The 17,622-nt window shown below is 34.4% G+C and overlaps 1 protein-coding gene across 2 annotated transcripts; it reads left to right on the top strand.

Annotated features, from left to right (window-relative positions):
- The first annotated feature begins 655 nt into the window (after positions 1-655).
- LOC137385710 (ankyrin repeat and MYND domain-containing protein 2-like) lies at positions 656-17,497 on the top strand. Of its 2 annotated transcripts, XM_068072242.1 has the most exons (10): positions 656-709; positions 1,798-1,889; positions 2,277-2,344; positions 3,094-3,232; positions 3,987-4,085; positions 4,852-4,926; positions 11,440-11,519; positions 13,068-13,276; positions 13,457-13,592; positions 17,071-17,497. In XM_068072242.1, exons 2-10 carry the CDS (start codon positions 1,817-1,819, stop codon positions 17,290-17,292), a joined length of 1,101 nt encoding a protein of 366 aa, XP_067928343.1. In that variant the 5' UTR covers positions 656-709; positions 1,798-1,816; the 3' UTR covers positions 17,293-17,497. The 2 variants fall into 2 exon arrangements, with proteins under 2 accessions (XP_067928343.1, XP_067928344.1); XM_068072243.1 differs by lacking the exon at positions 656-709 and having other exon boundaries at positions 842-1,889.
- The last annotated feature ends 125 nt before the right edge of the window (positions 17,498-17,622 follow it).

Here is a 17,622-nt window from a genome sequence, read left to right as displayed (position 1 = left end):
GGCATGCAATAGAAAAATAAACTGCAAAGCGTTTTATGCTGCTGTATTAAAAGATGATGCATTGCTAAAAAAGTGTAGACAATCAACAAAATATTGTGACTAAGACTGAAGAGAAGAAGAGACAATGTATACTAAGCAAGGGTCTAATATACGCTACCGTACACCATTATATGCATGTATATCATTATTATATTAGTATATATATCATGTCATCATATCATGTATTTACCATATAACTATATGCAAGACACTATACACTTTTAAATACAGAACCCACTACCAGCCACAATATGTCCTGTATTTTTTGCTCATCCATCTGGCAACCATAGTGGGGATTGGGGAATCAAATTTATGAAAAGGTATATGGGGAGAACTGAATGAAAAAGGTTGGGAACCCCTGTTGTCTACAGTCTGTACAGTGATTTGGTTGACAACATATACCTTTGACTTTGAGTTATCGTCTCTTTTGTGTAAGAGATGTGGCGCAGTGCTTCTAGCTCTGAACCCAGCATTTTAGCGAGAAAGATATTTAGTTGGGAAGATCGGTTTTCGTAGCCCTTTTTCTTCCGCCGATGAAGCGCCTCGCTTGTTCGGTATTTTATACATAATTATCACAAAACTAGCTTGAAAATCCCAAGCTCAACTTACTTCCGATGTGCCGCACCTGTGTGCTTGTAAACCGATCTATGTCTATCCTCCATTACTTATAGTACGTATTGCCCAACTATCGTACACTGAACCAGAAGTTTAGATTGACTCTTTATTTCATTTTACGTGAATATACTCTGTATATTACGACACAAAATTACTGCAAACATATGTAAGACCTCGTGGAGACCTGTTCGTCTGTAGTAAGGCAGAGTCGAAGATTTTGAGCGGTCGTTTCGATATATTTACCTAGCATGAACAATTCTTGGCTTAACCTAGCTCCTGGCTGGTTAATTGTGTTTTTCTTTATAACAAATGAAAACTGCAATAAAACCGACATACTGTGCTTCAAGTTGCAATATTTATTATAAGTAATTTTCAAATTAATTTCAAAAAAGGAAAACGATGCGTTCAGATTTTCGAATGTGCTTTTCCCTACCAACAGCACTTTCATATGGAATTCTAGCGTTGCATTGAGAGCAGGCCTGCTAACTCTCACGCATTGGGCGTGAGACTCACGCAATAACACAAAAGAAAAAATGAAAATGCGTGAGATTTTTGCCCCTTATTTCCACAATTTTATATATCCTATCTATCAGTGCTACATCAATTGCCCCAAAACCAAGTCTCACGCATTGCCCCACTCTTGGGTTGGCAGGCCTGATTAAGGGCCACTCTGCGTAACCTTGACTAAACCTGAACAAAGCAATCTTGCTATCAGGTGGTATCCTTGCAAACAATCGAGTAAAAAATGACTAGGCCTTCACCAAACCTCTTCCCAACATTTAAGAAAAAAGGGCATTGATTGTGAAGTCAGCCAAAGAAGGTCTTTGCTGGCTGAAAGGAACTTCTGTAATATATATACTGTACTTACTTTCTTTGGCGTGTTTCATTTTTGTTAGAAGTAGAGCTCTTAAATTCCTTGCTTATGTTGTTCATGTTCATATAGATGCTTCCACCAGTACCTTCAATCCTCTCACACTTCGAGATATTTAAATGTTTGGATACTTTTGTGTGAAGTGTGCAATTTCGTAACTGGGCATGTTAATTTATGTTGTGCCATGGCTACAAAGTAAATAGGCACGATTCTGCTATCAGATGGAGTGAAATAGTAAACTTCAGTTTGTGCCATATATATGTATCCGCTAGATCCTTGTTCTGCTGAACAATGGCTGCGGCTGCAGGAACTGAAAAGAGTCCGCTTGAGAAAAAATGGTTAGCAATGGTGGAAGATGGAAAAGGTAAGAGGTTTTTAAATTGTTTTTAATTTCTAATAAGCGATAGAAATATTAAAATGCAATGTTAACATATACAAGAGATTTGTTGTTCATTTGTGATGACGTCACACTTATGCTCGAGTAGGAGAGAAACCAAAGATATTGATTTCCTATTTTTGCTTAATATTAATTGTCTCTAACTGAGAGCCATAGATAGCAGGTAGCTATGAATTAAAAACAGCGTCAGCACATTTGTTGAGAAGCAACTTGTAAACAGGATGTCAGCAAATCCTAATAAAAACAATGTGAACTTTGTACTTTCACTTGGAACTACGCTGTTTAACCATATCACGCTGTTTTTTATTGCTGGCTGTTGTAACATTATGCATCTGTCATATATCGTCCTATTAGGTGATACTATGGGGATGAAGACATTTTTGGAAGAGAATCCTTCTTTCAATGTGGATTTGGTCGATATGGTTAGTAGCTTAGAGTTGCAATTTTTAAGCTCATTATGACACAATCTGTGATAATATCGGGAGAAGTAAACAAAATGTACTGCACTTACCGTGTTATAATAAAAAGTAGGTGTGATGAAAGGTTGGCATGAATAGTTACATAGGCAGCATTGACCAGTGTCTCATCATCTGTTCATCTATAGAAAATATCTGGTGTACCTAGTTACCTAAGCTTGCGCAATTGTTATATTTTTTAGCTCTGAGAGTAGAGACATCATTTAAGATTTATGTATATTCATAATCCAATGACGGGAAGATATTCTCTTTATGTTTGTTTATTTCCATAAACTCTTAGACTAACTACATGATTTTATAGGCATCTGCTTGTAGTAATTATTATTAACACAAAGGTTCAACTTATGATGTAAATTTTTGATTTTAGAAGGTCTCTATTGTTCATTATATTAACTAAACACAAGTTTGTACGCTAGTATTACTCGCGTTTATAGATAGTTAGTATTGAGCATACGCAAGAAGTTTTGTGGTAGCGCGTTGAATCTTGAACCAACTTTGATATCCGCTACCTGTTAAATGTTACCTGCTACATGCCACGGGTTATCTGTTACATGTTACCTGTTAAATGCTACATGTTACCTGCTACATGCCATGGGTTATTTGTTACATGTTACCTGTTAAATGTTACCTGCTACATGCCACAGGTTATACGTTACATGATACATGTTATCTGTTACACGCTACTTGTTTTGCAGAACGGCATGACTGCTCTCCAGCATGCCTCATTCAGAGGTAATGAGGAACTGTGCCAAATACTACTGGATCATGGAGCTGATGTAAATTCTGACAAACACGAAAACAAATACACAGCGCTTATGTTTGGAGCTCTTTCAGGTCTGAACTGCTTTGTACATGTTCACATGATCACATCAGTACATGAATTTGGATAGTTAACTGTGGTGGTATTGCAATGCTATTAATTACATTGTGTTATCTTAAAGGAGGAGGGTGGAGGTGGAGGTCTTAGACCTTGGTATACAAGCTGATATTCAGTACCAACATCCCCTACTCAAGCTTTCATTAGCGTGAGTAGGGGATGTTGATACTATATCCAGTGATGCTTTGCATTAGTTACGCTTCATGCACTATTTTTGTTATTGTCAAATTCAGTTCTCAGTTTGTAAAAGTTATCAGCTGTGATAAGTTCATCATTTAAACACCATTTGTCTCATACAACTAAACTTAAAAAATCGTTATTTTTAATTAGCATTTAACATAAAAATTCATTTGGAAGCATATCACCAGTGCAAGGTATGATTTGATTAAAAATTAGCATTCATTTAGCATTGAGGTTCATTCAAATTATTATAACAGTATTTAAGTCATAATAAAGAAAACATTGACATCTGTGATTGACCTTTGTCTCCACCCTTGCATCAGCACGATGCCTTTGGCCATGCATCAGTGCATTAAATACTGGTCTAAACGTTATAAATGTAATTTAGGTAGGTTTATCTTCCGGTCTAAGATTTTAATCGATTACTTTGTCATATCGATTGGATGCCTACTTGTGCCTACATTTTGCCAGAGCATGCATGATGCTGGTTAAATTGCTTTACACTTGAGCCTAATTTTTGTGTATTCACAGGTAATGAAAATGTTGTAAATATGCTGCTAGATGCAGGAGCAAAAGTTGATGTTCGGAATTCTGTCAACAGGACAGCTGGAGAAATGGCAGCATTTGTTGGTAAGAATGTCGCTTTTGCAGATAAAATTATTGAAGCTTGCAGCTTACAGTCGATGATACATTGGTTTTTCCTTAAACTATGAATATTACAGCTATATATGATGACGTATTGGTTATTTTCTTAACTCTACGAATACCATAGCTGTATGTGGTGATACATTGGTTTCTCTTAAACTATGAATATTACAGCTATATATGATGACGTATTGGTTATTTTCTTAACTCTATGAATACCATAGCTGTATATGGTGATACATTGGTTTCTCTTAAACTATGAATATTACAGCTATATATGACGACGTATTGGTTATTTTCTTAACTCTATGAATACCATAGCTGTATATGGTGATACATTGGTTTCTCTTAAATTATGAATATTACAGCTATATATGACGACGTATTGGTTATTTTCTTAACTCTATGAATACCATAGCTATATTTGGGGATACATTGGTTTCTCTTAAACTGAATATTACAGCTATATATGACGACGTATTGGTTATTTTCTTAACTCTATGAATACCATAGCTATATATGGGGATACATTGGTTTCTCTTAAACTGAATATTACAGCTATATATGACGACGTATTGGTTATTTTCTTAACTCTATGAATACCATAGCTGTATATGGTGATACATTGGTTTCTCTTTAAACTCTATGTTTGATAATTCAGGATCCTCTCTCCTGTTGGCACTGAAACTAAAATATTTTTTTTAATACTTGTTCTTGTCGATTTGCTACTTATAAGTTCTTATCTCTTCAGCACAACACCACATCGGAGGAGTAATTATGAACTTCTATCCGTCGAAAAAGTTGCAGCGCTTTACCAAAACCACAGGTATTCTTCTTTTACTGCTTCATAGCTTTTACTATTATTAAAAAAATGGTTGACTATCAGGAGATTATTATTGGACTGCGTGAGAGACATCGGTGCAAGTCTTTCATGGCTAGAAATGGAGAGGCTTGTCAGCTTCAATGATATGCAAGGTTTGACTAGAGCTCAGAAAACTGGTGATGATTAGAATTCTAAAGCCTTATCAACAAACCACTTTGTCTGTTTGTGTGTTTGTTTGTTCTTGTAAGTCTGTGTGAACATTTTGAACCAGTTTTATCAAAGCTTCTCGCGCACACTCTTCGTGCCTTCCACCAGGTTGCCAAACATATTTGGTTTTCAAACTCTGTCTAGTTACTGAGAAACCAGCCTCTTAAACACCCATTTGATTAGAAACTCAACAATGCGTCTGCAGCATGCATTAAGTACAATGTCCTTAATTAATGCCTTCATGGATTGTCTTGAAAGAAATGTAGCAATTTGTGTTAAAGATTTCTCTGGCAGCACCGGGCTTACTGCTAGTAATATATAATAATGGTATGAAAATTTTTCCGTACATTCAGGTTTGTTCATCTTTAATGTAAGTTGAAGAATTGGTTGTCTGTAATTAATAATTTGACATTTGTTCATCCATGGAAGATGGTAGTTTGAATGAGATATAGAATATAGAATGCCAAGCTTCAGTTACTGGTGGCGAGACAGCTGAGTATTAAGGTACAGTTTTCATTCCAGTACAGCTTATGTCTTTCACTCTTCAACTAAAACGTCAAAGTCAAACCTCAACATGCCAAGTTGATTCATACTGATATTTGGTTTGTATGTAAAAAAACGGCAGGAAAACTTTCTCTAAAATGGTCATATGATTAAAGGAATATTCTTAAACTTGTTTATGAGAGTTTCTATCTGCATATATAACATTATTGTTAATTTGTAAGTATAGACATGACAGGCATATTCTTCAGCGTCATCAGGAGTTGTTTTCTCTTTATTTGCTACATTTTGACACATTAAATATATGTTTTACAACCAAATATCAAAATTTGAAGCTAATTCATTTTAATATTTACTTTGTATGTAAAAACTGATGTTTCAACAATTATTCTTATAACGATGCATCCTTTTATGTTTGTTCTGTTCTTGAGGCTATGACATAGCAACAAAACAAGTATATATGAAATATGTAGAAAAATACTACTATTCTGTATTAAATGTAAAGACCAAATTAATAACAATTATTCAGTAAAAGGGTTTTTAATGTTGCTTTAACTTTGAGATGTGTGAATAGAAGTGTTGGCTCAACAATACGTAAGTTCAGTGGTAAAACATCTGGTAGAAATATGCTTCTGCTTAACTTACTTTCACTTACACTGGATGTAGTTTAAATTGATTTTATTTATAGTATTTTTATTATTTTGCTGCATTATTGTTTAAATTCCTTTAGCTTATTTATTTTTTTACATAGTTGTAATATTTTAAAAACTGTCTAATAACTTTAAATCACTGTTCTTATAGATTTTAGGCTCTCTCCGAATTGGTTGCAAGTCTTTTCTAAAAGAATATAAGCTCTGTTCTGATAGATTGTAAACCTCACTTTAATAGATTATAAACTCTGTTTTAACTGATTATAAGCTCTTTCTAATAGAATATGGGCAAGATTTTTTATTTGAGTCAAATTTTGTGAATTTTAAAAGCTTTTCATACTTTGTCAAATTTTAATATGTCATAATATAACATTATAGCTATTTAGAAATTTAATATGTCATAATATAACATTATAGCTATTTAGAATTTTAATATGTCATAATATAACATTATAGCTATTTAGAATTTTAATATGTCATAATATAACATTATAGCTATTTAGAATTTTAATATGTCATAATATAACATTATAGCTATTTAGAATTTTAATATGTCATAATATAACATTATAGCTATTTAGAATTTTAATATGTCATAATATAACATTATAGCTATTTAGAATTTTAATATGTCATAATATAACATTATAGCTATTTAGAATTTTAATATGTCATAATATAACATTATAGCTATTTAGAATTTTAATATGTCATAATATAACATTATAGCTATTTAGAATTTTAATATGTCATAATATAACATTATAGCTATTTAGAATTAAAAAAAATTTTTAAATTACTTTATTGGTCCATGATGTATTGACAATTTTGTGACGTCTCATAGGAATGCAAACACTTGTGACAGTATGATAGCCATAAGACACTAGTGAACTCGGTAGCACAGCATGAAGTGACACTTTGTGTTTACTGACTTGCAGAAGGATAGTACGCTGTTTCGGTGCTTTGCATACTTGATCCTAATCACTAAAACTTAGATACAAAGGAGACAACTCACAATTAAATAAATAGTTCACTTCCGACGCTTACTTGCAGGTATCAACACATCTGTATCCACATTTGTCATACAGTATTGAATTATTATTATACAATGTAGAATATTACAAAGGAATTAATTTGTTCGTAGTAATAGATTTTTAATAGAGATTTGATTTGATATGTATAGTTGACAAATAAAGTTGCAGCAATTACCAGATTCTGCAGTCAATAAATCTATCTATATTTATTGAACGATATTTAAAATTTATTTACTTGTCATCTCCATTGACTAAAAATTAGTAACTTTTGTGGCTGGTAAAATTTTTGCCGACTAACATCTGAAACACTACTAATAAACATTTTATAGAATATGAACAGTAAATATTCACTAGTAGCAGTTGTAATCTGAGCTTAAGAGGTGATGTTTTAATGTAGTATTGTACCATTTTTATTAATTATTAATAATATAGCTATTATTACTACGTACTTTTATATCATATTGATAAATAATTGAATGATTATTATTTATATAATAAATGTAAATGGTAAATTAAAATCGAATAAATAATGAATATGTGGTAATACACATAATACAAATGTATATATGAAATATTTGTTAGATATCATGTTTAAAAATACTATTCAATTTCATGTAAGAGTACATGAATAATATAATACAAGAAACAATATAGTATTTATATTAATATCTGTATTGCTAAAAATAAGATTGATTTTGTTAATGTTTGCTTTTCTGTATCATTATTTATCAAGAGAATAACAAATGACAAGAACATCTCAAAAGCACATTATATTGCCTGTTAGTGTAAGACAAGCGCATAGTAAACAGTATATTATATAGAAAATTTAATTGAAATGATACTTTACTACCAGTCCTGATGTTTTTTTCATATCGCAAACCACTCACGGAAATGTAGCCATACGTACACTAAAGAGTAACGACTGTGATGATCATCCCTGCTCATACATACCCTCATCAGTATTGCTATATCTAATAAGGGATGTTGACACCAATAGGAAGCTATTCGCAATAATCTCTTTTGCGGTTTTTCAGTATATTCTATTTTGCTAGAATAGTATATAATTCTTTTTTCATTGTTGAAGGTGGAAACTGGGATAATTTTAAATTCGCGATGCTGGCAAGATAATCATAGTTGAATAAGAGTGTCACGTTTACGATGTAAATATTTTTGTAACGCCTGTGTTTTAAACCAGTTATTATTGTAAAAGATTTTTAGAATTGTCAAATGTCGTGTTTTACTAAAAGTTTGTCCGGAGTCTGGATGGAGTGGTGAGGTAATTATGATAATTTATACGAGTAAGCCTATTTTGGTTGTGGCCAATTTTAATGGACAACGTGGACACTCTATTCTATTGTATTAAGAATGCTAAAACTGTTGGATATTAAAGTACTTATGAATTATATTTAAACGGTAACAAAAGTTGTTTCACTTTACTCTGAAAACATTGTATAAGTTATATTTTATTTTTACACAGAGAACAGCAATGATAAAACTGAATAATACTCATAGATACATAACCATCAATGACCAATAAAACATTTATTATAGTTTCATTTCTGGTCGATATTCATTATATTGTACAGTTTATGATGGAATAAAATTTGCAGATTATGAAAATAGAAAACATTGATGCAAAATTACCCGTTGAAGTATATTTTCAGTCAAATTTTAAAAGAGGTTCCGAAATCTGGCGATTCTCATAATAAAAAATCTTACCCATATAAGCTCTGTTCTAATAGATTGCAAATCCTGTTTTAGTAGATTGTAGGGCTCATTACAGTAAACTGTAAGCCTTGATCTAAAAGCCTTTTTTTTGATAGACTATATGATATTGTCTGATAGATTGCCTGTTGTGTGCAAGCTACAACAAGTAATTTGAACGAAAATATTTTACTGTTTCATAAATTAATCAGCAATTATCAAATTTTTTCAAATTGCTATACTTAGCAACTTAACTACTTTCTAAAGCGAGGTAGGGGATTCATTGCCTAAATTATACATACCGGTAACAGGTCTCTCCTTAGTCAGTAGATGGTGAGTTCAGTACCAGTAGTCTAAAATTAGCTACATTACATGTCTACGGGAACAGATTCACGTACAGCAAGCGATTTATTGAGAGTTGTCTTTCATACTGTAAAACAGCTCCAAATATGCAGTCTACTAAAATTGTTGCCTTGATCAGTGTATGCATACACATATGCAGTCATACATTTCAATAATGTTGGGAGAACAATGGAAATCTGCACTGTATTTTACAGCTAGTCTACATGTACAATGCATCAGTCTCAAACCACTCAAATTGGAGTTGTCCTATTTTTTGTACAGAGAACTGATAATGAAATTGACATTGCTAGGCAAACTGAAGTTCTTCAACCTGGCAGTATTGAAAAATTTTGCATCTTTGAAGAAATTCTACAAAATATTTTGCTATCACCAGCATTTATTGAATGGACACTTCTACATGTATGCTTAAAACACTGATCATGGCTCACCAGTTCTTCGTCTATAACCTGCGTTTTGACATGGTATATCCAAACAGTGCAGCAGTAATGTGGTTTTGTTGATAAAATTTATATGTATAACAGCACAGACAGTATGATGTCAAAGCAGACAGCATTAGCACCTTACAATAATAAAACATAATGCCAACATGATAGCCTTTTAATGAGATAAATAAGGAAAACGAATGCATGAAAATATATATATATACTGAAAAACATGTGAGAAAATGCTGCATGTGGATAATATGTACGTATAGCAGAACATGAGGAACGAAGCATTATATAAAAATAACATAATGTTAATTTAATGCAAGCATGACATAACAATAACACAATGTTAATTCAACGCAACACTTGCGGATAAACAACATCTTTTGTTTTTCTGCCGGGTGTATGAACAAACCGTTTTGGCTTGTGCCTACTTTTGAGCAGGCAATGTACAACTGGCCATGGCTAAAGCAGGCTGACAGTAAGTCGGTACCAGCTGCTCTCTTTCTTCTCACCGTCACCTATCGCAACGTGCAGTACCTGTGCAAGTTCTGTAGTAGCTGTAGTACTTGTAGCTGGAAAAAAATAGAAGTAACTCAGCTGCGGAAGGAAATGAACACGTTTACTATCACCAACAGTGGCAAATGCAACGTCTATTATAGTGGAGATTTGGCAATTCATAGACAATCCAACAATGAATGAAAAGTTCTTACCTTTTTGAAGTAGAAATTTAGTAGGTAAAACGCAGTAGCAATACCCGTGCGAATTCTGTAGTAGCTGTAATACTCATAGCGGGAAAAAAAGTAAAAGTAACTCAGCCGCGGAAGAAAATGAACATGTTTACGATTACCAACAGTGGCAAATGCAACGTTTTCAAGTAGTGGAGACGTGGCAATTCATAGACAATACAACAATGAATGAGAAGTACTTACCATTTTGAAGTAGAATTTTGGTAGGTAATTTTCGAAGCGAAAACAAAAGCTTTCTTTCACCACTAGAGGCGCACTAAGCGGAAATTCCGGTTAATGCGCCCTAGGGTTGAAAGAAAAAACCGCAGAATAACCGCCCCCCTTATATAAGCCGCATGGCTCAAATCATTAAAAAAGTCTAATACTCCGAAAAGTACGGTACTCATATTAATTTTGTTCGCTTCGTACGACTGAATCGAAAAAGGAAAGACCGCTCTATAAGGTAGACTAACACACACATATACACACAAATATACAGACAGATTTTTTGTCGTTTATATAGTAGATAGAGATTCACATAATGTCAATGAATTTGGTGTATAAAACATAAGGTGTGTAAGTGTGCATCAGTAGATTATCTACCCATTGAGTTACTTATCTACCCATTGAGTAGGTTATCAACCCATTGAGTAGGTTATCTACCCATTGAGTATGTTATCCACCCATTGAGTAGATTATCCATAACCTGTAAACGTCATGTTTTATCAAGTTTTTGCTCAACAATCTATATACTTCCATTTTCCCTTATCAACTGTTTCTACATGTAACATCTTTTGCTTTTATGGAGTCTATTTATATATAAAAGTTCTGCGATAGTAAAAAATGTACCAAAGTTTGTACATGTATATTCAAGTTGTGATCCCAAAAATTTACCATATTGTAGGAAAAGACTCAAAACCCAAGTTGAAGCCAGATTTACTGAAGCCATTCCATTCATTCATTTCTTCTTGCAATCTTCACCCAGTAAGTCAGCAATTTCACCTCTTGTAACAGTAATGGTACACAATTACCGTTTCCATGCTTCAAACATTTGCATTTCAGAGACAACCTTTCGGAGACAACCTTCCGGAGACAATCTACCGCGCAAAAAATTACATAACGCTACAAAGATTTTGTTTTTCAAGATGCTTTTCTTGAAAAATTTATCCTTGGAAAAAATCTTTCGATTTTTAGAAACAGCAATGTATATAAAATTACAGCCGCGATGTCTGATGTCAGGTTTAAAAAGTTAATTTAATTTCAATTTTTAACCAAACCTATAAACAAATCTCATCACTAAAAAACTTTTTAATACATCTCCACAAAATTGTTGACTTCTCAAATTTGACAATAAACTACTAAAATCAGTTAAATGTACGTACAAGGCTCTTATCAATTTATTAGCCTGTGGACCTATTACGGGTTCAGTACAAACAACCAACTAGATTTTATAACATTTGGCGACCTACGATCTTCTCTGACTGTATGCAATTATGTGGTCAAAGGAAACTGACTCGTATGAAGCATGCCCCAAAGCAGGTGATATGAAGTCATTTTTAAGTGGAATAATCTTTTGTATTTTCGGAGTGTTTGCTCACGAGCAGCGGTGCCATTTACTAGTAAACACAGAAAACATCTTTATTTTTAATCCTAAATATTCAGTCTGTTATCAACCAGGCTAGCCAGAAGCTTTATGTTATTCTAGCGTATTGTCACTGTACTGTCTTTGTTATACCCAATGTTTTTGCAGTGTATTGCCACTGTACTGTCTTTGTTATACCCGATGTTATTGCAGTGTATTGTCGCTATGCTGCCTTTGTTATACCCGATGTTATTGCAGTGTATTGTCACTATGCTGCCTTTGTTTTACCCGATGTTATTGCAGTGTATTGTCACTGTGCTGTCTTTATTATACCCGATGTTATTGAAGTGTATTGTTACTGTGCTGTCTTTGTTATACCCGATGTTATTGTAGTGTATTGTCACTGTGCTGTCTTTTTTATTTTTACCCAATGTTTTTTGTAGAATCTAGTTGATATTAGGTAGGAAGAGAACTTCTACTGCCAAAAGAATTGTGTTTGCTTCGTTATTGCGCATGATTTTCATTGGAAGGCATTCCTAATGAAGTTACCATATCAACATTAGTTACAATTTTGTGATAGCAAAGCTTCAATAGTCATCGAAACTGGTTTCTGTTCGATTTTGACTTTTGCTTGTAATGAGCATTCTCGATTTTTATAAGAAGTTCGAAAAGGCTACATATTTTAGTTATCCTGGGAGTATAATATAGTTTAATGTTTTATTACATCTGCTAATAGTTATGAGCGATCGCGTGGAGTTGAAGATGGTAGTTGCCTGTGGTTGAATATATCAAAGCGAGACAGGGAAGGTAAATCTACGTTTAGTTTAGTGACTAAGCTGAAAATAGAAATCTATCAGACACAGTTTCTAATATTCTCATATCATATTTCCTTAAGACAGTTCATTATGCGCATGCAATGGTTCAAATACTTAAGTTAATTGCAATTTTAGATATACTTGGTACGAGAGCTGCACAAGACCCCCGAACTACTAACGGAGAGCAAGAATCTTATAGCAATACTTAATGAACTCTCAGCGGCGAGTACACCACCTCCTGATGGAAAGGAGGCGCAGTCTTTTAAGTTTCACTATCTTTCCTGTGTCATTGACTACACTAAGAAGGCTGACAAAAATGACTCAGGGAAATCTTTTATTAAAAGGTGAGATTTCCTTTGTCAGTGTTTATAGACTAACCGTAACGAAAGCGATAATCATCTGCTGCTCTGGGCTAACACCCCACTCATTGCTCATAGAGTCTTCAATAATAGTAAGTTTATTATGGCCATCTCAGGAGCTACTTACTGTTTCTCTGTCGATAACCGCTCTCCTAATGTTTCTAGATTGGCCACTGGCAGATCCTCCGATGGACTTCTTGACCAGGTTGACCAATTGGTTCGCTCTACTCTCAAATCATATCCACAGAAAGGCTCCAGCGTTTTTTGTGAACTGCTCAAAAGGATGAATGAAAACGAGATTGTAAGCATAATGTGTAGCTTGTGCAGATGTGTAGCTTTCCACTGGGAACCGCTATAGTTGATGTGCAATGTATGGTATAGTCTCTTAAAGGTTCTGTGGTACTCAGGCTATATCACAACTGTAATGCACAGTTGCTTAAAACTCACCTTAACTAACAATAATTTGCTCCAAGTTTCCTTACTTTGATTAGCCAAACCGTCCTACCTAATTTTAGCAATCTATTGCCATAAAAAGGCGGTTTTCAATCTTTTTACATCGCATTTGCAACATTTTGGTAATTCACTATTCTGTGATATCCTAATGGTAGCTGAAAAAAATTGATATCTGCTAAACAGGTATTGAAAGTTAGTGAGTTTTAGTTTTGAAAAATATAAATCAAAGATTGAAGGCATGCAAGATGCAATAATAGATTACTTTTCATTTGTTAATTTTTAACAGTGTTTTTTTATTTTTCATATGAAATTTCCGTTGCACAAATCTTTACATCGGTTTACATAACTGAATTTGCATCATTAAATTTTCCTTGCTCTCAGTCTTTTCTGATAGTCCTCTATAATTCAATTGCTATTGTTTTCTGTAAATGAATCATAGACTAATTTGAATTGTGGGAACGGACCAAAAAATCCTTTCGAGTTAACCTTGTGTTTGGGAAGAAATGTTACATTTTATCAGAGGGCAAGTTGTCCGAGTTTGACTGTATTTACTGTGTAGCCGCGAAAAGTTCCTAAAAAGTTGGGATGGCTCAGCCGGCCAGCTGCCCCAAGGAATACGGGCTTGGTTCACCCATAAGAAAAAACTTTCAATTTGGGACTAGTTTGTAATTGTGAACCGCAGGTAAAATGGTGTGGGCGAGGTCGATAATGCAATTTGATCGCTTGCTGCCATTTATTTTTTGGACTATCAATGATCAAAGCTATTTAATTTCGCGTTTTTGCTCGTTCATTATGATAGTTTAGTTTCGCACATGAAATTTTCGCGAAAGGATGACTCCGCGAAAACGCGAAAGTTAGATGTGGCGAATACATAAGTGTCCTAGGGTAGACATAATTTACAATAAACTGAATGCATTATTATTATCACTATCAGGAAAAAAACCAACCCCCAAGATCAACAGTAGTTAGCATTAAAGCCAAAAATAGATACACACCCTACAACCATGTTAATCAGTCTCTTTTTTACCACCTCAGAAGCCTTATGGAGCTCACCACACCGAGCATAACAATCATAACAATTATACAGATTACCGACATAGGTAGGTATTGTGCCGACATAGGTAGGTATTGTGCCGACATAGGTAGGTATTGTGCCGACATAGGTAGGTATTGTGCCGACATAGGTAGGTATTGTGCCGACATAGGTAGGTATTGTGCCGACATAGGTAGGTATTGTGCCGACATAGGTAGGTATTGTGCCGACATAGGTAGGTATTGTGCCGACATAGGTAGGTATTGTACCGACATAGGTAGGTATTGTGCCGACATAGGTAGGTATTGTGCCGACATAGGTAGGTATTGTGCCGACATAGGTAGGTATTGTGCCGACATAGGTAGGTATTGTACCGACATAGGTAGGTATTGTGCCGACATAGGTAGGTATTGTACCGACATAGGTAGGTATTGTGCCGACATAGGTAGGTATTGTGCCGACATAGGTAGGTATTGTGCCGACATAGGTAGGTATTGTGCCGCTAGGTGTAGCGCCGTCACTTGTTAGCACCAGCGCTTACCACGGCTCAAATGTTTCAGGTTTTTGCCGCTCCTTGTCACACAAATAGTGCAACAGGCCAAAGCAAAAGCACACAAGCTTTGTAAATCTATTGTGGAATATTTAATAAGCTCACTCAGTCATCATTTCATACATGAGTTTATGGCTATTTTTAGAAAATTATTATTTTACAGATTTAATCACTTAATAATTTTAAAAAGAGGAAAAACCATAAAACCTATATTTGAATGCCACCTACATTTGAATGCCACCTCTATTTGAGCGCCACCTTTAATTGAGCGCCACTATGTGAGAACGGTTGGAAAATAGAGAGCCATCTTTTAATTGAATGTCACTTCCATTTGAACGCCACTACTTGACATTCTTAATCTTTACAAACCTACCATAGCAAGTGTTCAAAATAAGTGTCCACAAAATCGTACTAATCGTAGTTTTTTCTTTGATTGAAACACCATAGAAATAATTGGTAACTGTATCAGGCTAATAGTGGTTCCTTTTTTAATGCGGTTTTATACTTCGATGTATGTGAGAAAAAGTTTTCGCATTTTGAGACTAACATTTTGAGACTATTATAATTACACACGGTTTATTTTTATTCGCACAAGAAGTGTCTAGTGAAGTGCATCGCGTAAAAGTTTTTATCTGCTAAAAATGTTTGGTCGCTAATATCGACTAACTCAGCTGTGCAGAAGGCGGTTTGAAGTCAGGAGGACACTGTGAAAGTTATTGAACAGCCCGAAGAATATGAAATGGTTTCAAACAGAAGCAACAATCAGAACACAACTGGCTGAGCAAACGATGCTGATATTTTTCCTTCAAAAGTGTTTATGTTAATTATTATTTATGTTAAAATGTTAATTTTTGTTTCTGCATGTATAATTATGGCTTTTTTACGTCACTTGTTCTTAAATATATATTTGTAGCATTTGATAGGCTATTATTATTATTGTAAAACTTATAAATTTGCAGATTTATAGCATATCGTTTAAAAGCATGATTGCGGTAATCTAAACTCAGCTTACAATGGATCGACGCTCATCATTCCTCTTCTATTGCACACAAAAAGTTAGTTTCACTGCAAACTGTAGCAAACATATCGATGAGTTCAATGAGCATTTATGCAACCTTGTGATATATAGTTATAAAATGAAAATATGCCTTCAACTTTACAATGAAATAAAAAACTTGAAAGCTCCAACAAATGTCAATGTAGGCTATAAGATCATTGTAGGTTAATTGCAAGCAATAGATATCAACTGGTAGAAACACGTATCAGCTTCCTCGCGCATATTTTTTTTAGAGATCTAAGATAAGTTGGAGGTAAGTTAGCATATTTTTTGCATCCAAAAGGTCTAATATTCAACCGCCTGAAGGAGAGTGCAAAGTATAGGCGACTTTCGATTCACCCGTGAAAGGATTAAATATATTTTCTCAACATTCTGACGAGGTGTTTGAAGAATACAACGCCACTCTAAGGAAAGGGTTGAAAAATAGAGCGTCATGGCGTTCGAATAAAGGTTTTACGGTAGATGGAGTACTGCACTATAGCTATATCATTCTAAAACATGAGCGGATCAGTTTTTTAATGCAATCCAGTACCATGTTATTTTTTTAATCACTTACCAACATGGGCTATTCACATGCAGAAATTTTCTCTTCTACAACTAGCACTTTTGCAAAACCTTCAAGGAGGCTAATGTAGTAACTAACCTACTGGTAACCTAAATTATTCGTGTTTGACTGTCTTTTACAGGGCAGCGGTCCGAGCGCGGTGGCCATGCTTACTGATGCCATCAACGGCAACAGAGTTAAAGCGGCTGAAGCACAAGTTTGTCATGTTTGTGGCAGTCGGCAGCCCAAACAATGCACACGATGCCGGCTGGCATTTTACTGCACTTCAAACAATTGTCAAAAACTTCATTGGCCTACTCACAAGAAGTTCTGTAAAGAGTTGGAGGCACTCGGAGAAATTTAAGATGGCCGTTCTCCATACTCTGTGGCAATGTCTACTATACAATTGCCATGGTTCAGAGTAGAATTCATATTTATTATTTTATAACACAGTAATGTGTTGCGAGCGCATGGCTGTCCAAACCTAATATATTTTGTATGCCTGTTGTCAGCGTAGTAGCCATGTTCAGTATTATACATGTATATATATATATATGGCTGAAATTATACCTGCGTACATTTCTATATTATAGAAGAGTCGTCTAGTGACACAGCGAGTGTTGTAAGCATCTATAGGCCAGGATTTAACACACAAAACAACGACAGTGTGTAATTACAACAGAAATTTATACAA

This window comes from Watersipora subatra, chromosome 1 (genome assembly GCF_963576615.1).
Source record: "Watersipora subatra chromosome 1, tzWatSuba1.1, whole genome shotgun sequence".
NCBI lineage: Eukaryota > Metazoa > Bryozoa > Gymnolaemata > Cheilostomatida > Watersiporidae > Watersipora > Watersipora subatra.
The sequence above is the reverse complement of the archived record's forward strand: the minus strand, read 5'-3'. Positions and strand labels throughout refer to the sequence as shown.